The sequence below is a fragment of the Argopecten irradians genome, chromosome 3 (assembly GCF_041381155.1).
Source record: "Argopecten irradians isolate NY chromosome 3, Ai_NY, whole genome shotgun sequence".
NCBI classification, from domain to species: domain Eukaryota; kingdom Metazoa; phylum Mollusca; class Bivalvia; order Pectinida; family Pectinidae; genus Argopecten; species Argopecten irradians.
Window position 1 is genome coordinate 2,522,506 of NC_091136.1, and position 26,313 is coordinate 2,548,818.

At 33.6% G+C, this 26,313-nt stretch overlaps 4 protein-coding genes across 4 annotated transcripts; 1 reads left to right on the plus strand and 3 right to left on the minus strand.

Moving 5' to 3' along the window:
• Positions 1-2,098: 2,098 nt before the first annotated feature.
• Positions 2,099-5,301, minus strand: LOC138317286 (calmodulin-like). The gene is made up of 5 exons (XM_069258849.1): positions 5,162-5,301; positions 4,473-4,503; positions 3,836-3,979; positions 3,168-3,410; positions 2,099-2,351 (listed from the first exon to the last, which is right to left on the minus strand). Exons 1-5 carry the CDS (start codon positions 5,162-5,164, stop codon positions 2,323-2,325), a joined length of 450 nt encoding a protein of 149 aa, XP_069114950.1. The 5' UTR covers positions 5,165-5,301; the 3' UTR covers positions 2,099-2,322.
• Positions 5,302-7,292: 1,991 nt separating this feature from the next.
• LOC138317287 (calmodulin-like) lies at positions 7,293-11,418 on the minus strand. The gene is made up of 5 exons (XM_069258850.1): positions 11,271-11,418; positions 9,224-9,254; positions 8,742-8,885; positions 8,187-8,429; positions 7,293-7,471 (listed from the first exon to the last, which is right to left on the minus strand). The coding sequence occupies exons 1-5, from the start codon at positions 11,271-11,273 to the stop codon at positions 7,443-7,445; spliced, it is 450 nt and encodes a 149-aa protein (XP_069114951.1). The 5' UTR covers positions 11,274-11,418; the 3' UTR covers positions 7,293-7,442.
• Positions 11,419-15,069: 3,651 nt separating this feature from the next.
• Positions 15,070-18,196, plus strand: LOC138317288 (uncharacterized). Its single transcript, XM_069258851.1, has 4 exons — positions 15,070-15,473; positions 15,915-16,060; positions 16,338-16,414; positions 17,363-18,196. The coding sequence occupies exons 1-4, from the start codon at positions 15,276-15,278 to the stop codon at positions 17,623-17,625; spliced, it is 684 nt and encodes a 227-aa protein (XP_069114952.1). The 5' UTR covers positions 15,070-15,275; the 3' UTR covers positions 17,626-18,196.
• A 3,135-nt stretch (positions 18,197-21,331) lies between these two features.
• LOC138317299 (calmodulin-like) lies at positions 21,332-26,044 on the minus strand. Its single transcript, XM_069258867.1, has 5 exons — positions 25,904-26,044; positions 24,882-24,912; positions 23,513-23,656; positions 22,618-22,860; positions 21,332-21,522 (listed from the first exon to the last, which is right to left on the minus strand). Exons 1-5 carry the CDS (start codon positions 25,904-25,906, stop codon positions 21,494-21,496), a joined length of 450 nt encoding a protein of 149 aa, XP_069114968.1. The 5' UTR covers positions 25,907-26,044; the 3' UTR covers positions 21,332-21,493.
• Between the last annotated feature and the right edge of the window lie 269 nt (positions 26,045-26,313).

Sequence of the window (26,313 nt, forward strand, 5' to 3'; positions counted from 1 at the left end):
ATCAATTTTTTAAAAAGGAATTTCTTTAAAAATTTTAAGAATTTTTTAAAAACCTACTTTTTAAGAAGGAATTTCATCAGATTTTAAGATGATTGTTTTATAATCTGGCAATAAGATAAAGATGTAAATACATTATTTCAAGAACTTGATAAGCTACATCCTGATATACAGTACACAATGGATTCTAGTACAGTAAAACTACCGTTTTTGGATATATCTGTGCATATTAAAAATGGTGAAATCACTACTGACTTGTATTGTAAGCTGACGAATTTGCATAACTATCTTGATTTTTATTCAAATCATGCAAGGCATGTAAAACTAAATTACTTTAATTTAGCGTCCCGTCTAATCAAAATCGTAAGTGATAAAACTATTTTAGCTAAACGCTTAGATAACTTAGTTTTTTATCTGCGCAAACAGCATTATCCACAAGAAGTTATAGATTATAGAGTTGAAAGAGCAAAAAAAGAAGGGCCTATTTATTTAAGGAAACCGAATAAAGTGGAATCCAAAAGCAATATAATACCTTTTGTCAGTACTTTTAATCCAAACAACTACAATATTTTTCCAATTGTAAAAGGTTGTGAAGATTACATGAAAAATAGCGACAGAATGAAATTGATTTTATCTAACAAGAAAATAATAAATTGCAAGCGTCAACCTAAAAACCTTAAACGTATTTTATGTGCGTCAAAATTTGATTCGAAAATTCAAGATACTTCTGTCACTAAATGTATGCAAAAGCGTTGCAAAACATGTGATATTATTATAGAGTGTAAAAATTATACATTCAAAAATGGTTTTAATTTCAAAATTAAAACTAATATGAATTGTACATCCAAAAATGTCATATACGCACTTATTTGTAGCAAATGCTCAGATTTTTATATTGGTCAGACAGGAATGGAATTGAGAAAGAGAGTTACATTACACCGACAACAAACCAAAACAGACCATCTCAGATATTTAACAGTAAACGAACATTGTCATATGTGTGCTAATGATAACTTTTTTTATTTTACCAATATATCAAATGTCTAATTCAGATCTTTTAAAAAGAGAAAATAAAGAAATGTATTTCATTCAACTTATGAAACCTGTGCTAAATTCAGAACGGGACAAAGGAACTTCATATTAGTTTTTATTTTGTCCTCATGTTTTTGTTAGTTTCTTCCAGAACCATTCACAATATCTTTATGTACCATGTTATGACGTAATCTTACTATGACGTCATTGTACTATGACGTCATGTTTTACAAATAAAATAATTCAAACCCCTGAAGACCGGCATGAGCCGAGAAAGCGCTAGGGAGGAAAAAACTGTTTTATAGTTGTGTTTTCTTTTTATGTATACATATATAATATATTACATATAATATATTTAATATACATAAAATATATTACATATAATATATATTTTGATTGCTCATTTTTTTCATTTCTGTCCAGAACTTTGCAGTTACAATGCACTAGAACTAGAACTTTACATTAATAACCTCTGATGATCATGTATACCAGCCTAAGTCTGTATACTGTGAAATTAATTATTTTCGTTGGGCTCGATTTTCGTGGATTATCAAAGTTTGCTATTTAGTTAGCACTTTAATTCGTGGAGAAGGCAAAATTTACCTGATATTTGTATATATTTTTTAAAAAGTTTTCTTCTGATGGAAAATTCCTTGATTTTGGTCAAAACAAGAATTCCACGAAAATTAAACACCGCACGAAAAATAATGATTTCACGTTTTATTTTTTTACGTTTTAATTAGTATCTCGTTTCAGTAATTATTTTGTACTATTTTGTAGTCCGCTGATGTTACTGTATGTCATTATAAATGAGTCTTTTTTTATATCATTAACATTTTGTAACATCAGTTGGTTTCCTATGTTGATCTCGGTATAAAAATAACCGGTTGAATGTCAGAAGCAGGGTCTTTACAACGCCCGTCTCCATCGTATAAATACTCCCCATTTATTTGTCTTTCTGTTGTATTCGTCTAGAAAGATAATGCAGATTGTTTTTTCTGAATCATTGCAAAAAATATCCTTATTTGTATTCCATAGAGGTCAGCTTCACGCATGATCAAAAATTAAATGTAGTACTAATGTTTTATTAGATTAATATTATTATACAAATGTGAACAATGATGCATAGAAATATCCAATATTATTTGTTACATATGTCCTTTGGTCCTTTTGAAGATCCATTTTGGTACGAAGGAGAAATCATACGTTATTGCTTCCGATAATTTGGATTAATATCTTTTTAGTGTCACTGCCAAATAAGGTAAACACGTGACATAGACAATGGCATTTTGTCTACTTTGACATCATCATCTTTGCAAATTCTGAAAATATGAAAAAAAAAAAAAAACATAAATATACGGGCTCTTCATTATAATCTTTCTATCTTCGTGAAAAATACTAAATATTGTTGATGATGAATGAAAAATCTCAAATATAATTCGATTTTGCTTTTTACGAGCATTTTCATTAGCGTAACAATTTACTGAATCAGCCCATAAATGTAAAAATGGCGTCGCCGTTTGTAACGTGGCTTACTGATTGGCTGTTATAGAGATGTAACACAAAAATCTGAGTGTTCTCTCATTATGAACCAATTCGCACTTTATTTATAGTACACTCAGATTTCTGTGTTATATATCGATAACATAAAAAACATTCACAAGTTAAATATCACTGTCCCCAATTCGGACAACGCTATCGTACCGTCACCATTTTTGCCAAACAAATTCAAGTTAATCCATAGATACTGTAATATTAATAATAACCCCGTCATTGAATTATAAAGAATGATTATTCTTGACTGCGAAAAACGTCATTTACAGATTTGCATAAATATAGCGAGTTAGGACCAGTGCTAATGAAAGTGGATGAAATGGTAATATAGACATTAAAATGATGGTTTCTCCCCATTTATTAATAATGGACACTGCCTTGTAACCTTTTCAACATGATTTTTAAAGCTTTATAGCCGAATGATTTTCTATAGATATACATATACGAAATATTGTTTCAATTTACTGAGACTCTTGTATTATAATAGACATTACGAGTTGTAATGTTGCATATAAACTGACCTTATGAACTTTTTTGGTAAGGGTGTTGAAAAGGGCGAAGAAAACATTATATTTTAAACTCACCTTCATAACTGATATGCCCTTCATTATCAAGGGCAGCTTCTCTCATCATCTCATCCACTTCTTCGTCCGTGAGTTTTTCTCCTAAATTTGTCATTACATGCCGCAATTCTGCTGAACTTATTAACCCTTGCCCGTCTTTATCAAACACTTTGAAAGCTTCTACCAATTCTTCTTCGCTGTCCTCTTCCTGCATTTTGTGGGTCATCATTACGAGGAATTCCGGAAAATCGATAGTTCCGTTACCTAGAATACATGCATTAAATACTAATTAATATAGAAAAGCACAATCATATAAGGATATGTTATTTCAACTAACTTATCCCCCAAAAATCCTATCTATTATAAATGTCAAGTCGGTTGTTTTCAAAATATAAATTTTGGTGGCCAAATTATTTTAATTACTGTAAACGTGGATATTTTCAAGAGTTCTAATTTCGCGATTTGCATTCATTGATCTTTCGCGGTGTTGTTATTTTCGTGATAAATACACTTTCAGACTTTTAATAATGTTACAAAACAACCAAATTTTTCGCGATAAGTGATCTACGCGTAATTAGCGTAAATCCCTCCTCGCGTAAATTTCACGTTTACAATATCAATGTCTGAGGAAACATTTCTAAAACAAATGAAGCTGTATGATGAATAGTATAATGGTTTTAACAACTTACCTCCCTTGTCTACGTCACTGATCATGTCCTGTAACTCGGCCTCTGTCGGGTTCTGACTTAATGACCTCATCACTGTCCCTAATTCTGACGACGCTATCGTACCGTCACCATTTTTGTCAAACAAGGTGAAGGCCTCTTTGAATTCTGTATTAAAGATAGAGCCCAATTACCTTTAAAACCGTTGTTTTGCAAATCTGCATAATGTGTATATATCCAATACCGGTTATTTCTAATTTATTGTTATGATCTAATTACTTTAACGTCATAAAAATAACCATGTTCATTTAAGGATGTGCCAAATTCAGATAGTGAAGGCAAGCCGTTGTCCCCGTAGAAAAATCTTCGACCAGCGGTCAGTACCTTGAAACTGCACATGCCTTCATATTGCATTCGAACTTGCGATCCCTAGGTGTTTGTGGGAGGGTGGAGGGGTTGTCATATATCCATAACATTCACCATATCTATATGAAGTTTACACAAGTTGCATATTAAGCAACTGATATACTATTTCACGCGATAAAGAATTAAATACATCATCAACAATAATTATCAATCAGACCTCGCTTTAAGACATTTATAGAAGCTCATATGTATAACAGCATTGTTATTTATATCATTGTTAAATGTCACCACCTACCTGCAATCTGATCTTCTGTCAGCTGATCTGCCTAGGTAGGTATAAATATAATGAAGAATACTGTAACAATTGTACTATTGTCATAAACGGAAGTACTGGTATCCTATATAGCAACATCAGCAACATCAAACAAACTATACAAACAGTATTCAATGTAGTTTAAATATATGTATTAATGTCATCACAAAATTCATTTCTTTGAACTGGACCAATTACAAAGGAATTAATTTTCAAAATTGTCTGTTTAATAAATTTCCCTTAGTCATTGAATTATTCTCTCAAACTGTTATATTTACACGCCATCAATACCTTACTTTACAAAGATATACTATAATACTACGATTTAACAACAAGAGGAAATGCATTGTGTTGTAGCCTATTGTTCTGGAGCATTCGAGAGAGGTAAACAGTAGGATATAATTAAAGACTAATTAGATCATGTTCATTAATGTTAAACGTAACTTAAATATGATCATGACATTAAAGATAACGAATGAAGAAAAGTAACTTTAATTCCTGTCATGTTAATGCTAATCTCTTATTTACCATAATAAATAGATACTCGTCTATGTTATGTTACTACATATATAAAACATTACAAAAACCTGTATTTGTGACAAGAGTTCATTACACAACACTAGTGTCACACATTTTATACAAAATAAGTGGTTCGATAAATCTATACATACCATATTTTCACGAAGAAAATACCTCGTGTACGTCCGAGTTATACTTAACTGTGGCCTTAGAGCTGTGTGTAGATACCAAGTTAAATGAGTCAAGACAATTTGTGATTAAATCCGGGTGGTTACTGTCACAGCCCGGAAACAAAGGCTGCGTATTGTTTGGTAGAAACAATACATACCTGTTTGTAATTGCCATTTAAAAATTGATTCAGTTTGGGTTTGATTGGGTTAATTTAACGTCCTAATACAGCCAGGGTCATTTAAACACGTGCCATGTTTAGGATGTGGGCGAAAGCCGGAGTACCCGGCAACTGCATGGTACTTGGCAACTGCCCCACATGGGATTTGAACTATCGACCCAAAGGTGGAGAGCTTTTGGTTATATGTCGGGACAGCTTAATCACTCGGCCATACCCGGCCTATTCAGATCAAATTTGAAAACGTGTATGTAAATATTGCATTGCAGATTGTTATCAACACATTCCATAGATTACTATCGCTGACGTTATATCCACATTTGAACTTATGTAATTTGATCCTTGATGTACACCAAAATAATTGTATAGCACTACATTCTAGTTGACTATATTACTATAAACTTAGGCGTCGTATTCTGTAATTTTCAAATGACATTTGTACAGGCCTGCAATTGGTCAGTGTTTGTCTCCTGGATTTCCTCCAGTTTTACTATGTGATAGTCTGGAGTGGATATAACGTCAGTGATAGTAACCCCTGGCGTATTGAGGATAACCGTGCTGTAGTGTAAATGAAGTCTCTTCAGGCCTTAGTTTGATCAGGTTTTTTTCTTATGAACTGCTTCAAGATTTACTATGACAGTCTAGAGGTGACAATGACGTCAGTGATAATAACTCCTGGACTATCGAGGATGATCTTAGGTATAAGGATTGTACACTTCGGTTTTCGGTCTACGCGGATTCACACAGTTTGCAAACAATTTTTTTTCATACCCCGATAAAATTAAAAAATAGTGACATCAATGCTTAAATGAACCTCATTAAAAACTTATATCTGATTGATGTATGAATGATTGTTGATGTATAAAACTTGTCGTCGGGTCTTTGTCATGCATATCTATTTAAACATTATGTCAGTAATGGAAATGATGTCGATATTGTCATCAAGTTCTTTACATTTTGTTCAACCAATAACATAGCATAATTTAAAATGTACAGGAGCTTTGCTGTACAACTTAATGGGTAAGGCGACTGTATCACAGTCTTTATCAGTGCTAGTGTATTGCCATCTCTAGATGTACAGCCACGAGGGAAGAAGTTACACAGATGGTAGGACCTGCCTCTTGTCTCTGTTCAATATTGGCCTTTTTCTATCTGATTGTAAGATACTCGTATTTTTACATATACAAATGTATATTTCTACTATAAACCAACTTGTTTCTAAACTTCATGGTTGGGAATAGACAAAAATATCTTTGGATAGAACAGGTCTTCATCTACTAGTTTTCTATCCGGAATACTCACAACCTATTTCAGATTATCAATCTATCACAGGAACAATTTGAAGGTTCCGATAATCGAACACTTCTCAGCAACACAACCGGCTAACGGAGACTACGTTTAAATTAACCCGTGTGTAATTGTACTGTAGATATGATATAGATCTGTTATAGAAAACAACAGTTACAGTTGATTTACAGAGTATCTTGTCTTAACCGGATGCTACCGGATTTACTGTAAATTAAAGACATGTATCCGGATAAGACAAGAATTATTTTGAACAGGTTTCACTGTACATTGCATGTAAGAGTGTCACAATGTATGAAATATTTTTCATATTATGTATTAAGCACGCTAGTACAAGTGTACAGATTGTGAGGTATAAGCCAAACTTTGTGTTTCTACAGAAATATTTAGCATGAGCTACCACATCAATAGACATAATCAGGTTACCGATAATACACGTCTAAATAAAAACTACATAGTTACAATATTTAACAATACTGTATTCAGATTTGCTAATACATTGACTTTACTGAATTTAAGAGGTCGTACCGCAGAAGTAACATTTAAAATGTGAATAATAAATGGTCAAATTAATGAATGACACGAACTAAGTTTAAGTAAAGAAAATAACATATTTATTATAAATATTGCGATTGAGCATTGCATTGCATTGAGAACACTGTGAAATATGGATGATTTGTTTATAACACAAGAAAGCCCTGTTTACATGAAAAGCTAAATATATCTATAAGACGACAATGGAAATACTGATGAAGACAGCTTGGTATCGATAGGACCTTTTATCACTTTGCCGTCATCATGCTCACGAATTCTGAAATTGAAAACCAAAAAAGATATATCACCTGTATGCCGAAATTAGTTCTCAATTAAAATAAAATTCATAATTCCTTTTATATAAGCTTTATTTCTTTTACATCGATTACGAAACAAGTTACACAACTTATGTAAATCACTCTCGATGGCCCGGATGTAAGCGCACAAGGGGTCTCAGTGTGTAGAAAACCGGAGTGCCCGGAAAAAACCCACGTGATCGGGCGGGTGACCCCTAACCTTTTCACGTCCGTGCCGGGGATCGAACCCCGGCCAGCTTGGTGAAAGGCGAGTGGCTTATCCAATACACCACCCGATCACCCATAATTCATTTTAGTTAAATACTTTAAAAGATGGATTAAATTAATGATGATTTGTCTTTCAGTTGAGGCGAAATATTTTGATATCTCGTAAATTGCTCTGTTAAAGGATAATCTTGTCCATAACCGGTTCATTCTGATGGATTTGTTTGTTTAAACGGTTAAGCGTGTATTTAAAATAAAAATGCTACTAAAAAGATAATTATGTTTCTGTTGTTATGCAAAATATTCATAACAAGTTTGATAACGGATCCGATCTATTCACCATATCCACTAAGTATATCTTATCCATTCTAGTTACTTAACCTTATTGACACTACTTTTCTTGATTCTTTCGTTTAATAAAATGGTGTTATGTTTATAATGTTTGATTGATCTTATTATAATTTTATTCACCTTCATAATTGACTTGTCCATCACCATCCATGTCAGCCTCTCGGATCATTTCATCTACTTCCTCGTCTGTTAGTTTTTCTCCTAAATCAGACATCACACGTCGTAATTCAACAACACCGATAAAGCCGCTGCCATCTCTATCAAACACTTTAAAGGTTTCCCTAAGTTCATCCTCATTATCACCATCCTTCATCTTACGGGCCAGCATTGTCAGAAATTCCGGAAAGTCTATGGCACCATTTCCTGTAATACAAATTCTAGAAATAAAAATCCCAGCGACCTACACTGTATCCTTTTATTGTCCTTCACCAATGTGGTCACCAGACAGTTTGAACTATATCATTTTGAAAATCAATCATAATTCTAATCGAAAACTGTTTGATACTAGTTTTGAAGCATACGATGTTTTCAATTCAATTGACAAAACATGTTCATGTTCTTACGTTTTCTCTGACATTTTATAACGATGCATGATTTACTGTTATGTAATTCCATAGACATAGAGAGTAATGTTTAAGATGAGTTGATAGTATATTATGAATGAATACTAATTACCGTCAGCGTCTACTTCGTTGACCATGTCCTCTAACTCAGCATCTGTCGGGTTCTGACCTAGTGACCTCATCACTGTCCCCAACTCTTTTGTTGTTATAGTCCCATCGCCTTTCTTGTCGAACAGACTGAACGCCTCCTTGAATTCTTAATATAATTGAACATATGTATTAAAATAACTTGCGGTTTTTACAAAAATACTAAAATACAATTGGATCACTTTATTTCCTTCATTATATAAGGGTGAAAATGCATTGCTTATTGGCAGTGTGCATAATAAAAAACATTGTCCTTTTATTTAAATATTTTTTTCCACTTTCTGTTTCATATATCATATAACTACTAATTAGTTTAATTATAATTAACCTTGAGAGTTAGTCACTTGATTATTCCTCAATACTGATTGATATCCCTTTTCATATTTCCTAAACACTGGTATAGTACGATTCCAAAAGGGGGTCATCCAACTACACAGGGAAGCTTACCTGCGATCTGGTCGTCTGTCAGTTTGTTCGCCTAAAGGGTAAACAAGAATAAAAATTATTGTACACCGCTATTTTACTGTCTACCTCGGTCTAGATTGTCTGTTAAGTGTTTTGTTTATTTTCTTTTGTTGTAAAACTAAAGATCTTTCATACAGCAAAGCATATCCCAATCCAATGCTTGTATGGAAACCATTGTGGAAAAATGCCTCACACAAAAGATAGATAACTCCAATTCTTTTTTGTTCATATGTATGGCTGCTAGATAGAAACTGCATCATGAACACAGCAGAGATAGAAAATGTGGTTAAGGTCATTTCAGTAATGATACACAAAACATGAAACGTGAACACATAAACATGAAGTACAATGACTTCTAATTATACGTATCAACAACGATGAGAAAAAAAAACCGTCACCGACGACGCAAATATACGCTTACCGTGATATGATGTAAATGGCCAATATCACCAAACTGACAAGTCTGGGAATAAGGGCTACATGTAGCTTTTCTTCCTATTTAGATATATTTTATTGTTATTTTGCGGATACTGTAACAGTATATTGTAAAGCTGACTTTTGGTTAGACGGTGCAGAAACTGGATTTGTTCCTGATATTCTTAAACAAAACCCTCTCTCTGAACATGGCAGTTGTTGAATTATCCTTATTTCCTAGGTAGGTTTTAAGCTTAAATGGATCCACTTTGATTCACGGAAGGTGATGAGTATCTCTAGGCAGAGTGCTTTCCAGCAGAAATGACACGCATGCTTATATTTGCATGATTCCGCAGGTTGTTTTTATTTTCCCTCACGTTGGTAAGACCAACAGAAGCCTTTTGGGCATAAGTTTTCGTTGCCTTTAAGCTGAAGGAGGTGGTTATATATACGACTGGAGTTTTGCTCGAGCTGACTGCTCTTATGGAAGTGTTTTTCCAGAAATCTTTTGTATTTGGTTTTGAATGTATGGCGTATTTGAATTGCTATTCAGAGATGTCTGCTTAAGATGTTTTGAAGGAAATTAAATTGGAACATACATGTAATGTTATGTAACATTTGTGTCCCTGCCATAAACGGCAGGAATTACATGTATTTGGTATCGCAACATTTAACCAAATTTTTATGGACCGTATTCAATATACATAATCAAAACATACCTATGTCAATGTCTTCATAAAGTTCGAGTTCTTTTGAAAGCTTTTGATCACAAAGGAAACGTTGCCTGTTTAATAAATCCTGCTCATCGTTATTTAATTGATTTCTGTAACATATGCCCGACTTTACATCAACGCCAAAGATTATAAGACTTTCATATGTGGATATGAAGGATAGGGATATTCTACCCGAGGGTCACATAATGTAGCAAAACCCGAGGTTTGCCGAGGGTTTTGCAACATTTTGTGATATCCCGACATTTTGTGATCCTCGACGTTTTAATGCAATTTTACAACTATTATATCCCGCCATTTTGAAATAAATTCGAAGAAATCCACGGCTGAAAGTCAATTTTCCATACATGAAAAATCATGTGATATTTTCAAAACAAATTTCATTGTATGCATCTTTTATAGTAAAACCAGTCATATTTGTGAAAAAAAAGCTTTATTGTATGGGTAGCCTTGTAATACAGCCTCAGGCGACATGAGTGTATTGCCCTGGACCAGCCAGTATTACACCCGCAGGTATGAAAGATAAAATGATCATACTACAAAGGACAATACAGTGTGGTAACCTATTGTTCTGAGCATTCGATAGAGGTAAACATTAAGATATGATTTAAGATTAATAGGTTCTGTCATTAATTATTTATTTTTGAAATGTAACATTTGCCCATCATAGTGGAGATTAAAAAAATTAATTTCTGTCATCATCATACTACTTTCTAACTTAACATAATGAATAGATTCATATCTGTGTCACTACATACATGTATATAAATGACGACATTTATTTGAGACAAGGGTTCGCACGAGTACCCCCAATTGATAATACCAAACATATTTTACATATTTCATACACAATAAAGAGAGTAATTTGATAAAGCTATACATACCATGTTTTCACGACGAAAATACCTCGTGTACGTTCTAGTTGTACTTTACTGTGGCAGAATAAGTGTGGTTAGCTACCGACTGTGATGATTCAAGACATTTTGTGTTTAAAACCGGGTGTTAATGTCACAGTACGGGAACAAAGGCTGTCTATTGTCTGGTAGGAACAATACATACACGTGTGTAATTGCCATTCAAAGTTTTCGGTTTGGTTTGATTGGGTTAACTCCATTAAAAAGACAATGCATTTAATGATGTGCCAGGTTAAGGATCTCGGGGAACGTTGGAGTACAAGGAAAAACCCGACCAGAGGCTGATCTCGGTATAACCTGCTTAATAAATATATGTAGTTTTGTCATATATAGCTAGAGAGAACTTCTATATCTGTTTAGCGCGATCGGTTGGGTATCAGACTAATAAACCAGGGTCCCAAGTGCGATTCCTAGTGGAGGTGTTGGTTAAATTGATATAAAAACCCGTTAGAAAAGAAATCCGTGTTACAGTCAACCAACGTTTTGTGTAAGTTCCTATAGGAGGAATACCAATCTTTATCCTATATCAACATGTCCACTTACCTCTTTTTCTCGGGAAGACGTATTAAAAACGTACTTATTTTAGCACAATTGAAAACAGTAATTGTAATTATGATCAGCGTAATTCGTTGGTTCAATACCGGAAATAGTCCTCTACAAATTCTAGCGCTGAACATGAACTAGAACTTCAAAGGCGCGAAACTATAACTATCGCTAAAATACATATGTTTACAGTATACCTCCCCCCCCCCTTTAGAGCCAAGATTGGTATTCTCCATAGTAATATAGAAATAGAAATAACATCTGATTTTATCTGATTGAATTGATCTCCTTCACTCGTCTTTTTTGTTATATTCATCTACTATAGACCTGCTTATTTCCAAGTGCAAATTAACGTGTATAACGAGTTCAAACAAAATTCGCTAAATTAATAAAAATCGAATTTAAGACTAAGGCGTTCACTGACTAGTTGTCGGAATGCTGTTTTGTGGTATTCCATTTCTGGTGTTAGGCCATCTTCGTTGGTCAATCAGATAGGTGGTCTAGTTGGTAATTGAATTGGAAGTAAGATAACAGTGTATAGAAATTTTTCACAGTCTAATGTAATAGATATGTGGTACTCTATAATATTCTAAAGGTGATCCTAAACTGTTTGGGATTAGACTTGGGTTAAACAAAAATCGATATCTTTCGACAAAACTAGTTTTCTATCAGGGAGGCTCAAAACCTATTTTAAATTATCAATATCAGGAACCTAAATTTTCTACCATTCCAACTCTTCTCAGTAACACAACCTACTGAAGAAGGCTACGATAAGCCCCCATAGGTATAGCATAAATCTGCTTTAGGTCTTATTACTATACATTGTATATAGGTATCCGAATTAGACAAGTGTTTGTTTGTATAGGTAACACTATGCATTGCAGGAAAATTTTAAATGTGGTGTATACGATGTTTTTCATCCATTTCAGAAAACACGTTTATGTTCTTATGTTTTCCTATATATTTTAACGATGCATGATTGCACTGTTATGGAGTTATACAGCATATACTCAATGCTAATTACCACCAGCGTCGTTGATCATGTCCACCAACTCAACTTCAGTTGGGTTCTGACCTAGTACCCCAACACTGCCCCGACTTCTTATGTTGCTATGGTTCCGTCACCGTCTCAATCGAACATGCTAAATGCCTCCTTGAATTTTAATAAGATTTATTATTGAACATATATAAAACAAAAACGGTTCTTGCGAAAATGTCAAAAAAATAATACAATACTATCACTTTTTCCTTTCATTATACATTATCGTGTTGGCAGTGTGCATAAGGCCAAAAAATGTCTGTTTATGGTTACATTTGGAAAAAAATAGGGTCGGTCGGTCGGAATTTTTTTTTTAAGTATCTTTCACTCTAAAATGATGGCCGGAACCGGAGTTTGAGATCGAAATTCCGACTAATTAATTTTTTTCGTAGAAAAGTGGGAAAAAATTAGGGTCGGGGGACTTATAAAATCTTATAAAACGACCTTATAAAAATATTGATATTATGATTATCCTGAAGATAATGTTTGTTTATTGTTCCTAAATTCTGAATGATATCATGTATCACATTTCCTAAACATTGTATGATTACATAATCCAGGAGGGGGTATTCCAGCAACAAAGGGAAACTTACATGCGATCTGTTCATCTGTCAGTACTTCCTCCTTGAGGGTAAATAAGTTCAAACATTAATGTATATTGCCTTTTTACTGCCAACACCGGCCTAAATCGTGTGTTATGTATTTTGTTGAATTTCTTTTGTCGGTATAACAAAACATCGCCCACATCAAGTGTTCAGTGGTATCAACATTGACATACATAGCATATCTGTACAATTATGGGATACAACCAAGCACTGACGATCAGATGATGCAGCATACATGTATACATCTACCATAATATGATGCAAATGGCCTATATCATCAAAAATCACTTGATACGGGGGACAATACACGGACTATTGTTCGGATGTGAAGCATTCGAGATAGGTAAATGTTAGGATATATGTAAAGACTAGTTAGGTTATGACCATTAATGATTAATTTATAAAATGTAACATGTGTCCGTGACATTGAAGATTGACGAAAGAAATCTTAGATTTTAATTTCTGCTATCATTATACTTACATGCATCTCTAATTTAGCGTAGATTCAGATTTACTACATGTATAAAACATAAAACATGTATTTGAGACAAAAGTTCGGTACACCAAACGAGTATCACACATTAAATACAAAACATAGTGCATAAATCTGCATGGACAATTCTTGACACATTGATAATGAATAATCATGGATTCATAAAACTTCATGAATAGTTCATGAGAGTCATTTGATGAATTCATGACCTTTTTTCATGAACCACAATCTGCTAATATTCTTGAAAGTTCATGAATCATTATGAATATTCATGATGTCATGAATACCATCTCGCAGGGGTACATACATAATAGTTTCAAACAATGCAAGGTTTTAATGACGTGTCAGGTTAAGGATGTGTGGAGGAAAACCGGAGTACCCGCAACAAAACACCGACCAAAGGAAACTGTCCCGACATAGGATGTGACTAGATCTCGGCCCAGATGCGGAGGGCTTGTGCTAATATGATGATACATCGTAATTACTTGGAAACCGCGGCTTATTTAAATAAAATGTGGAAACGTTTACCAAAATGTTGCATTTCAATTTGTCAGCAAGACCAGAACTAATCCTTGTTGAGCAGATCACAGTGAAACCTTAGAAGTAAATATACATTGTATGTAAGATTTAGTAGTAGTGTCACATGTAGTGAAATCCTACTGACTACTGACCACACTATACATCCGGGCGAGAGAGAACTTAAAATACAAACGTATACAAAGCAATTAATCTAGAGAGAAAGTGTATTTGCTATTACTCTATACTGATCGATATCCTGTTTCATATTTCCTAAACACTGGTATTTTATGATAACTTATTGAATGGGAATCCAAGATGGGTCTTTATAGATGGACTTATTTACCCTTCCATACAACCTACCATACTCATCTATAACATTACAGTAATAAGTTGACTAAGAGGATTTATTTAAGGAAAATTAACCTGCAAAAAGCAGAAGTAACGCAAAAAGCATCAAAATATTACCTCATTTCGCGCCAGACTAATCGTAGTCTATATGTGTGTCGAGCAATTCATCTTTCCGGCGCAAAAAATATTTGGCCAATCACAGCGCCGGAAAATATTTTCTCCGTTACACAAACTAATCGTCCGCCATATGCATAGTGTCCCACAAACAACACGTGTGGGACAACGCAGTAACATTTCTATTTCCCGGTAGGCCTAGCGCTGGATGTGATTGGTAAATATGGTGCGATGGTGGTATATGAAATGGTTTTAGCTTACTAAGATATTATAGTTTTTTTCTTAGCTCATGACGGCAGTTATACAACATTAAGATGGTCATTCGGTGCGCGTGGGGCGATTGTAACGCGGATGAAAGATATCCTGAAAGGTTAGACGGAGGACGGTTTATATTGTTTCCGAAACCCAAAACAAACTTGGATAAATGTATGAGGTGGATAAAAGCGTGCGGCAGACCACACGAACAGCTGAATGTAGATAGGATTAACAAACACAAAGCCGTCTGCTCAAAGGTACGTACATGTATATTGACATACTTTGCACACGTGCCGTTTGTCTGCCTATATATATTGGCCTATTTCGATCAGTTGGCGATGCGTGACGAAGTTGTTTCTTTACCGTAGTCTACGTGTATGTGAACTGCAGGTGACAGAGTGATATGTGTTGACAGTTTTCATGTACCTAGCTATTAATTAGTACTGACCGACAGATCGACCCAGTACATTTGTAGGTGAGGAGGCCCCGAACCAGTAGTCTATTTACGTGTTTCGAGCTACTACACAAATGTACTTTACAGTAACATATAAGTGTAAGTTTGTGAAAGTAGGTCAATAATGATTCTTAATATAAAAAACTAAATCAAGCTAAACAAAAACAACGCAAAGATAATTGTATAAATTTGCATTTTTTACTGCATTTACAATGCTTAAAACATCATTTATATGATATTTTAGCACTTTGTTGGAGGAAATGGACCCACTACCATGTACCCTGACCCTATACAAGCTGATGGTTCCAGACATAGGTCAAGGATCAGAGAGAAAAAATCATTGCTGAGTAACAGAAAAAGAAAATTACGACTTGAAGATAGCACAAAAATGTAATTGTGTGTAAATTGTACATGTTTAAAATGATATCATTTTAATATATATTTCTGTGTTATTTCATTGAAAAATGTAAATAATACAAATGGAAATGTTTCTCAAGGAAATATTTCACCCTTGTTATGACAAAGCAGTAATATTATTGTAGAAAAGTTCCGAATGCTCATAGATTTGTTATATTAATTGACCGAGTCGGGCCTATTCCATATATTACAATGTTACTGTTGTACACTATGAGGGTTTGGACACATATATTTTTTCCTAATTTTACAGTATTAATGTGGAGCCTGTAGATAGTACAGAAGAGGCCACTGCATTCCGTGACCAGATCACACAGACTGATATTCAATGTAAGTATTCAAAGTTGTTTTTCAATTTAGTCTTTATTCTCGGTATATACCGCCACCTTCTCAATCAATGAAAGCATAAACATAATATCGGGAATCCTTTACAAATATATATTCTTTTGTGTGAAAACAACAAATAAACAGAGGTTGCATTCAGTAGGCCAAGTAGGAATTGTCCCTGTACTTGGTCATAAAAAACACAGTTCGTATACAACCTGGCAGGTGTATTGACCTCTAAGTCCAGACAAAAGTACCTCGCTGATGGTAAGGTTCCTGGCAGATCAGGCAACATTCCCCATCCATATATATATATATATACTTACCATCTGGAGAAGTCCCAAGAAATTTGCTTTTGCATAATTTTCATTCCGTTTACCATATAGTGTAATGGGGATACAGATATGGGTTTTGGGTTAAATAACATAACACTATATGTACGCTTGTTATGTTAATTAGCCCGAAATACATATCTGCATCCCCATTTCGCTATATGGTAAATGGAGTGAAAATTTTTGCATGATTGTCATTTCATTTACCATAAAGTGTAATGGGGATACAGCTATGGGTTGCGGGTTAAATCACCTGAAATAACACTATCTGTAAGCTTGGCTCTTTTCAAAAACACTTTACTAAAGTTTGAGTATGTAAGTCCATTTTGTCCTCTCCTCATACTAGATATATGATATCAATTCCACACTGATTTCCTGCTCAATTTTCTCTGTATCTGGTTGCTGCATGTCCAAATTAAGATGTTATGGGTAATGGTACTGGCGCTGCATAGTGAACAGATATGTTGCCATGGCACAACCTTGTAATGCTGCCTGCTCCGTATTCGGTTTTAAATTCCGGGTCTAAAATATGTAAATGTTGTCATTCAGTTAACTTGTTCACTAATTGAAATTTGATGTGCATATGAATATACATGTATATATACATTAAAATTATTTCCAGGGGTGTCTCCTGTCGATGTTCTATCCCTGTCAGTAGAAATACATCAACTTCGCTCAACTGTAGAGTCACAGGAAAGAACAATTGCAGAACTGGAAAAGCTTCGCTCAACTGTAGAGTCACAGGAAAGAACAATTGCTGATCTGAAGAAGCTTCGCTCAACTGTAGAGTCACAGGAACGAACAATTGCTGAACTACAAATGCAGCAACTACAATCAACACCTTTTCCAATCAAGGAGGAAGTCACAGTAAAGGAGGAAACATGAAACGGTTCATGGAATATTACACCGGAATTACATATTTTTCTCCATGACTCTTTTTGAACTTTCTAGTGCCCTAAGGCATTGAAGGATTTTGCTTCATTATTATGTATAAGATGAGATTTGGGCTCACACTGCAATCAACCTGTGTGGTTTTGAATACATAGATATACCACATATACTTGGAGCAACTGTCAATATGGCTACATCGAAGCATAATTATTGAGAATATGCTGATTTATTAAAGGAAGATTTCCTAACATTTTCTTTTAATCATTGATGGTACAGAATTAAAAACCTAAACACCATGTACACTAGGAATTCAAATCAATTTTGTAGTGACTACAAGTCATGTACTTAATACATTAAAATGTCTGATTGAAAGCAAAATCACAATATTACTTGATTTTAGCTCCTTTTTTATATGCTACATGCTTGTACAGCGCTAACTCTGTTTGCCAGGTACATATTAACTGAAATTGTGTAACTTGAATCCCTGTAATGACACACCGTAATGTCGAAGCAGTGATTATCTTATCTGTAATTGAATGCACGTGAATAAAAGTATATTATTGTTAAGTTTTGGGTTTAACTTTTTTCCACGAGATAAAAAAAAAGCATTTTTAACAAAACACATACTGAACAGTTCAGTAATCTTTGCAAATGAAAAAAAAGACAACATCATGATATAAACATTTTAGCTTCAATCGTAAAAATAAATGAATGAATTAGCTTATTGATACCTATTTTACAACTCTGAAGGTTTCCCACTAGCTTCTGTATCGGTACTGTGTATTACAACACGCAGATTAACACAAATTTTTAGCTTTACAAAATCTTGGATCAGTCTTTATTTATCGAGAGTCTAAAATCACTGCCAGATAGGTGTTGACTAAAAAGATATCGTACAAATTGAAGTACATGGTTTAATTCTAAATTATTTGACTCGATATCATTTCGTATCCTCATTGGCTGGACGATGAGCTGTGATGACTTGGCATAATGTGTCTCGCTTCCAATTTATGTTCCATCTAAATCTATTTTCAATTGATTTATTTCTGCACAAATTTCACCAAGTTAATAAATAAAATATATCGTAGTTACCCGACTATGCATGAACGGAGGGATTCTATTTCAGACACGTCTTTGATTTCAACGTTTAGTTTATGCAGGTCCTATGATTTCTTCATAGATATCGTGCAAGTGCAGAGTTAGCTCCCTTGCGGGAAGGTTTCCATTATGACGTCATTATTTTGTGAGCACAATTCACGTCGTTATTTACGAAAAGTATGACGTTACGTTCGCAAACACATGATGTTACAATCAATTCCTTTACGCAAGTGCAGATAACTCTGTAATAATCAAATACAGAATTGTGTTACTAAGAAAAAACCAACACAATAACTGAAATCATACAAGTATTTAAAGCTATTTCGTTATAGAGTTAAAAGGTATGTTTTATAGATACGTTTGTCTAACATGTCATATGCATTTAAACTACAAAATTTCTTAATAGATATGTAAATATGTAGCTGATATATTTCATTTCTAAAAATAAACTTAGTTCTAATGATTAGTAAAGTCCTACAAAACCTTGTTTATTATTACCAAACAGCTGAAAACATTCTTTGAACTCTTTACGCGTGGTTTAGGTTGCAGTTTTTGCGGGATCTAAAATTCATTCAATACAGTTTTACTTTCCTCTGTCAATCGTGTTTCATGTTCATATCAAACCTTGATTATTATCCACAATTAAACCACCGGTATATAAACAAACGAATCAGTATCTCTTACCCATTTTAGAAATGAACAAAACAGAATTTACTCATTTGTGAACTATGTATAATCTCGGATTACATCCATTTATATATGTCTGTTTGTTTTTTCAATGAACTACCACTGCATTGTAGTATATATATATAATTCTCACAATGGCGCTATTGATTTTGACTGTTGAATTATCTTAAAGGTATAAATTGAGGTAATGGTATGTATGAGTTGATTACCAATATTGTTGTTGTCATGAGGTCGAGGAATGGAATCTTCCCATTTTACCCAAATTCTAATGCGTGTATTTCCCCGTATTATTTCTCATTATGTTTTATGTGTTTGAAGAATTTCTCGGTGCGGAATTCTGGTGCGGAGTCTGGTCAGCATGTCATTCACGTATCTAAATTAACGCGATGCCATGACCGGTCCTCTTTGTTTTGTCAGTACAACTGCTCATTATATATGTTCGGGAACTGTTGAGTATCATTTAGACCGTAATCACGCTTAGTGTTTCCTCTTACTGAGGTATCATACAAAGATTCCGCATCAACTTACGACAAAAAAGACCACTATAAAGCAATGGTAACACGATTGCAGGTGGAAATAATAAAACCATTGTACAATAGGTAACTAGTTTGTATCATAAAAATGTATTAAGTCCGTCCATTGTATGAACATACACTGTTTATGACATGTTTGATGTGTCCATGGAGTGGACCTATGGCGCTGACCACATATATACCACATTTATAAATTTGGTTATGTACGAGTATATATATCACGATACTCCCAACGCTAGATACAACAAGAGGTAAAGAGACATTTCGTGAACTCCGAGGCCGTTTTCGTTTATTCGGAACAACCGTTTCGACCGTATGATAAAGAAATCATTTGAAGTATAAATCCTGACGGAACTTCAGTTTTTATACAGGCCAATGAGGGCTTTGTCAAGGTCTGTTTGAAAACAATATAAAATCACTAGATCCGTCTGTTATACTATAGGTCCAACTAGTCTAACCGTATAATCGAAAACGGCCTAGGTAATCGAAACGGTTTATGTGTATTACCTAAATATCCATGTCCGCAGTGGTACGGTCATTGCCAGCTGGTAAAACGTATTGATCAGCGCTCCAGTTTCGTAGAATAATATTTCTTTGAAGAACTTTTTACTTTAAAGATGCTCCATCGCCCACATAAATGATAATCATCATTATAACAATAATTGGTGTTAAATTATACAAAACATAATATAAAATAATTTATTTTGCTTTTGATACATAGAAAATGAGCAGTCAGTGATTCATTTCATATAGTCTGTCATGAATTTTTTCGGGACACAAATACTAATTTTAATATTTCTACCTTGAAGTAAAATTAGTAGCTCAAACATTTTCGATGGTAATGGTGCAAAGTAAGTGACTTTTGTAACCGAAGAAAAAAACATATTCTCCAGCTTCTGTTTTTGACAAGAAAAAAAACATTTGTCATCGGTGTCGCATCTTTAAGGAATTGTTGTTTTCAAGATTTGAAAAACGTCTGTTCTTAAACTGTCTGCCTCTATTTCATTTGTGATTGTGAATTTGTATAGAATGTTTGTCATATTCCAGTACCTCCGAATTATTTACAAGCCATTTCGAAGCATCGATAAAAATGGTTTACCTGAGCGTTCAATCTTACCTTTACTTTTAAATGTTTCCAGAAGTGAATAATGCATATTCAGATCTAGCTTGAAAATGCAGATTTCTGGTTCGTTAATATATTTTGTATTTGCATATTATAAAATTATTATGATTGTGACGTCATGTGTTTGCGAGTGTAACATTATAGTTTTCAGAGAAAACGACGTGAATTTTACTCACCTACCTGCAAGGAAGGCAACTCTGTAATATGCAAAGACGGAATATATAGTATAATTATTTTATATGAATAAGACACGAAAACGTTTATGTATAGAAAATATAATATTTAATATAAACATTGCGATTGTACATTGCATTGAGAACACTGTAGAATATGGATGACTTATTAATAAAATGAGGAAGCCCCGCTTGGTTTCATGTAAGACGCCAACAAAAAAACGAATGAAGACAGGAGGGCATCGGTATCACTTTGAGGCCATCATATTGACGAATTCTGAAATTGAAAATCACGAAAGAAATACATTAACAGTACACTCGAATAACATTTCGTTTTTTTAATCCCTTTTCGCTTTATACTATCGAAGACAGAATAGAAAAGAAAATTTATTTTCCATAAGATACAAATATTTTAGGGGATTAACTTGAATGGATTTCTTATGTTAAGGAGATATAGCACAAAAAATCTGAGTGAACACTAAATAAAGCGGTATATTTAGAGTACATTCAGATTTCTGTGCTATATCCATAACATAAAAGTATATTCAAATCAATCCTTATAAATCAATTTAGCAAAATTCATCTACTAAGTATTTTGAATTTCATCTGGGACTCGTTTTGCTATCAAATGATTACACCGTTATATCAGCCAATCAGAAGCGAGGTTACAAATGACAACACCATTTTTTTTTTCAAATATGGACTGATAACGTAAATTATTAAGCAAATTAAAATGTTTGTTATAAACAAAACAAATTGAATTATTACATAATAATCCCTTTGACAATTAATAACGTTTGATAAATTGTTATTTTGGTGTTGTTGAATGTCTTTTTCCATTGCATGAGATGGGCATTATTTTGATCGTTGAATATATTTTCAAAATAACTTTAGTGCTTAGAAGGTCACCCCGTTTCTGTTTTTATTTTACGTTTGATAATGATTCCGTTCCTTTTGCCTATACATGAATAGATAGATAATCTTTATTTCCCCATATTAACGAGACAACAAACAATACAAGAAAAAGGAACTGAAAAGCAGTGCAGAAAATTACATAAACTGAACTACTTAGTACTTTATATTGATATTTACAATGTCAAGAGATGTTTATGTGCAGATAAAGTGCAGATTACGCAGAGATCATAATATTATTTTAGATAATTTCTTGTTTTTGCCAATTTTAATATTTGATGATTTTTTGTATCAATTTTGCATTAAGTTATACCATTTTTACCAGGTTTCGTCAGTTAAAAAAGAAAAATTATTTCATCCATTCAAATTTTGTGGTGTTTTCTCCAATGGTTCTGCTGATTTATTCTTTGATGGTGACATGTTTTAAATCCTTTGATCAACTTCATATAATAATGTTTACCTTCATAATTGACTTGCCCATCACCATCAGTGTCAGCCTCTCGGATCATTTCATCTACTTCCTCGTCTGTTAGTTTTTCTCCTAAATTTGTCATCACATGTCGTAATTCAGCTGCACTGATAAATCCGTTACCGTCTTTATCAAAGACTTTGAATGCCTCTCTCAATTCCTCTTCGGAATCCGTGTCTTTCATTTTCCGTGCCATCATTGTCAAGAATTCGGGGAAGTCAATGGTACCATTTCCTGTTATAAATACAAATGTAGTTATCTTACAATGATGATTGTAATAACTTATCCCGTTGAAACTTTTGTAGTTGTCATAATAGTTCATGAGCAATTTTGAAGTTTCTAGTAATAAAAATCTTTGTATCATCTCTACCAACTGCGAATAGACTTTCGCAAGTAACAAGTAGGTGACTGCGATTTTATCAACTATCAATTTACACATCAATTTCAATATTTCTTAGAATGAAATTTCTACACAGAAAATGAACATTATGGTTTATTCAAATGGAAAATATAATTTTGTTCTGCATTCTTATTATAAAATATTCCTGTATATATTTCAATGGGACATAAAATTTTAACATTTTAACTAAACATGTATTCAATATGATTCTTCAATTTTTCCATAAGCCTTACCATTTCGGCTAATCTATTCAGCATTTGCACATTACGGAGTTATCTGTCCTTGCTAGGAGGTATTGATTGTGATGTTTGCGAGCGAAACGTAATACTTTTCAGAGAAAATAAAGTAAATTTTACTTACAAAATAATTACGACACAATAGATACCTACCCACAAGGGAGGCAATTCTGTAATATGCAAAGACGGATCACAACTAGTGTTTTATCAAATTCTAAGTGACAAAAATAGTTCGAGAAATTTTCATTACCGTCAGCGTCCACTTCGTTAATCATGTCCTGTAATTCAGCTTCCGTCGGGTTCTGACCTAGTGACCTCATAACTGTCCCCAACTCTTTGGTTGTTATGGTACCGTCGCCATCTTTGTCGAACAGGCTGAATGCTTCCTTGAATTCTGAAAATATGAGTATTTCAATAAATGTAAAACGGCTATGTTTTTGTGCAAACAGATCGATTTATTTCTGTTTCTCCCTGTATTATTTGAAGATGTGCATGGGCTCTTAAAAAGTTTGCAAAAACAATTTAATTAGTAGATGCATAACTGCTTAGTTTTTTCATTTTGCTTGATAAAGGAAAAAAGATAAAGTAAATACCTTTTAATGGATGATTGCAATGATTTGATAATGGATGTTTTTTTTTAATAAGATAACCACAGTTTTCTATGCCATTATCGGATTTTATTTATTTCATATAGCTAAGAAAGAAAAACTCCGGCCAATCAGATAAGTACAAAATATGAGCCTAGGGTTAAATTAAACTTGCCTGTCGAAAGTGTGCAAAATAATAGTACTGACTTATCTTAGGTATTTATATATATAGTCTGTATACATTTATGCCCGTTATTGTCTCATATTGATATTAAGGTTTAAGACCCCGTTTAAAGTAGGGATTTCTTGTATGCCTATATATATCACTTCTTAAGTGTACTTGAACATAACTTAGTTGATATAAAGTTTCTATGCATCCGTCCTAACCTTAGATACCACTGTTGTCTCGTAGAATGTTGTGATGTTTGTTAGATTTGACAAAATAGGCAAACAATTATACATTGCTGTGTATGCCTTTGTAAAGTCGAATCCACTCAAACCATAGCTCTTTCTACAAGCCATAAACACTAGTAAACATTATGGCATGGTTATTTGGTGAAAGAAATATGTACTGAACCCTGTGGACTTACATAACTGAAATGCACAATATTTTGCCTAGTTGCCAAAATTTACAAACAACACAACAATCTACGAGTCAGCAGTGATATCTAAGGTGAGTACGGATGCATGGACACATTTTATTATTTAAGTTACTAAGTTAAATTTCACGTATCAAGGAAGTGATATACAGCCATACACAAAATCACTAGTTTAAACGGGGCCTTAAAACTTAACTTTTGGTAATTAATCAACTAAAATGGTAGGAAACTATCCAATATTAATCAGTAGCTTGTTTCATATTGACTAAACACTGTAGACCCTGCAATGCGTGTTAACCTGATGGACGGGAATCCAATGGCACGATTAAAGGGTCTTTATCGGGGCCTATTTACACTACCAGAAAGCTTACCATACTCAACGATAACAAAGTTGACTAAGAGGATTTATTCCGACTACAAAAGGGAAACTTACCTGCGATTTGTTCCTCTGACAGTTGGTCCGCCTAGAGGGTAGAATTAGAACAAATATTTATACAAACCGCCATTTTTCTGTTTACCTCGACCTCGTTATAAGCTTCTTATGGTCTTTATTTTCTAATTTCCATCAGATGTTTTTATGTTGATACAAGAATTGCTCTTCACATTACAAAAGTAATAAAAAGTTAATGCAGTCAAAACACCCATGAGGTAAGGGAAAAGTGATATCTTTAAATAGCTGGCCTTTCTACACAATGTGAAACTGTGTTATAAATGACCATTTGGAACTCTAAGAATGTGACCTTAATTAGCAGGAGATCTTTATACAAAAGTGGATGATGAGTTTAATTTGACTGTAATTTACTTAACTTAAAGCATTACTAAGTATAATCTCAATGGAAAATATTCGAACAATACTTCGATGTTACATGGCTTTACGTTGATAAAGTAGACTATGCTAACAACAAATTGTTGCTAGGTAACTAAAGAACTTGAACTTGAAAGTAACTTATTTCTTCTTCCTTCTGTAGTACAACGAAAGATCTTCCACAAAGAACAGTGAATGTCATCGTTGTGTAAATATTGACATAACAAAAGTAATTAAGGAGATAATTAACTCTTAGCGAACTTGTGCATGTGCGTACATGTAGAATAGATTTTACATATTTGATTAATTTTCGTAACCTTTACCTTATTAATCTATAGATTATTTTGATAAAAAAAGATAGACCAAATGTACGCAAAACACGCCATATAACTAGATCGTCGACATCTTACAAGATCTCGATTCCCATCCTATCTTTACCAGAGTGTGTAATCACTATTAATAACAAATCTATATTACAATTAAGAACATTTATTACCAATTTTGAAAGGATTTATAACAATATAAATAATAGATACAGCGTAGACAAACATGACAACAAAAATCTGATATTGAACATACATATATGTGCGTATAACATCCTGTTAGGCTTCACGATATCAGTGATATAAGTAATAGGTATATTTACTTACCATATTGGTCTGTAGAGAGTGTGTAGGACTGTGTCGGTGTGGAATCGACGGACTACTGTTGGGTCACTGGACACACAGCAGGCTATCCGCGAACAAGTATGTACTTAGCTCGAAGGGCACGTCTATTGTATTCGATACCATTTATGTTTAAAGGGAAAGTAGTGAAAATATGTGGACTAGAATGTCGCATTGCGGCATGTCACTAAGGTAGACAGACCTCTATGACTGGGGCAGTATTATCCCCGATTGTATTAAAGTTGTTTTGTATTAGACTTATATGAGTGTTACAATGCATATGGAGACCTGCATTCAACAAATGATGTAACGGTATTAAACCATGAGCCTACTTAATAATTATGGAACATTATATGTTGGAAATATTTCATTTCTAAAAATAGCTTTAGTTACAT

What these genes read in the sequence shown, in the direction of transcription:
- LOC138317286 (XM_069258849.1), bottom strand. An exon ending in GACAGAAGATCAGATTGCAG is followed by an intron (nt 3,980 to 4,472) that starts GTAGGTGGTGAC and finishes TCTTTAATACAG; the next exon opens with AATTCAAAGAGGCCTTCACC. An exon ending in AGGGCATATCAGTTATGAAG is followed by an intron (nt 2,352 to 3,167) that starts GTGAGTTTAAAA and finishes TCATATTTTCAG; the next exon opens with AATTTGCAAAGATGATGATG.
- LOC138317287 (XM_069258850.1), bottom strand. An exon ending in GACAGACGACCAGATCGCAG is followed by an intron (nt 8,886 to 9,223) that starts GTAAGCTTCCCT and finishes AATTATATTAAG; the next exon opens with AATTCAAGGAGGCGTTCAGT. An exon ending in CAACGAAGTAGACGCTGACG is followed by an intron (nt 8,430 to 8,741) that starts GTAATTAGTATT and finishes TTTGTATTACAG; the next exon opens with GAAATGGTGCCATAGACTTT.
- LOC138317288 (XM_069258851.1), top strand. Translation starts at nt 15,276, where the DNA reads ATGGTCATTCGGTGCGCGTGGGGCGATTGTAACGCGGATGAAAGATAT. An exon ending in ACAAAGCCGTCTGCTCAAAG is followed by an intron (nt 15,474 to 15,914) that starts GTACGTACATGT and finishes ATGATATTTTAG; the next exon opens with CACTTTGTTGGAGGAAATGG. An exon ending in CTTGAAGATAGCACAAAAAT is followed by an intron (nt 16,061 to 16,337) that starts GTAATTGTGTGT and finishes CTAATTTTACAG; the next exon opens with TATTAATGTGGAGCCTGTAG.
- LOC138317299 (XM_069258867.1), bottom strand. An exon ending in GTCAGAGGAACAAATCGCAG is followed by an intron (nt 23,657 to 24,881) that starts GTAAGTTTCCCT and finishes TCATATTTTCAG; the next exon opens with AATTCAAGGAAGCATTCAGC. An exon ending in TAACGAAGTGGACGCTGACG is followed by an intron (nt 22,861 to 23,512) that starts GTAATGAAAATT and finishes TATTTATAACAG; the next exon opens with GAAATGGTACCATTGACTTC.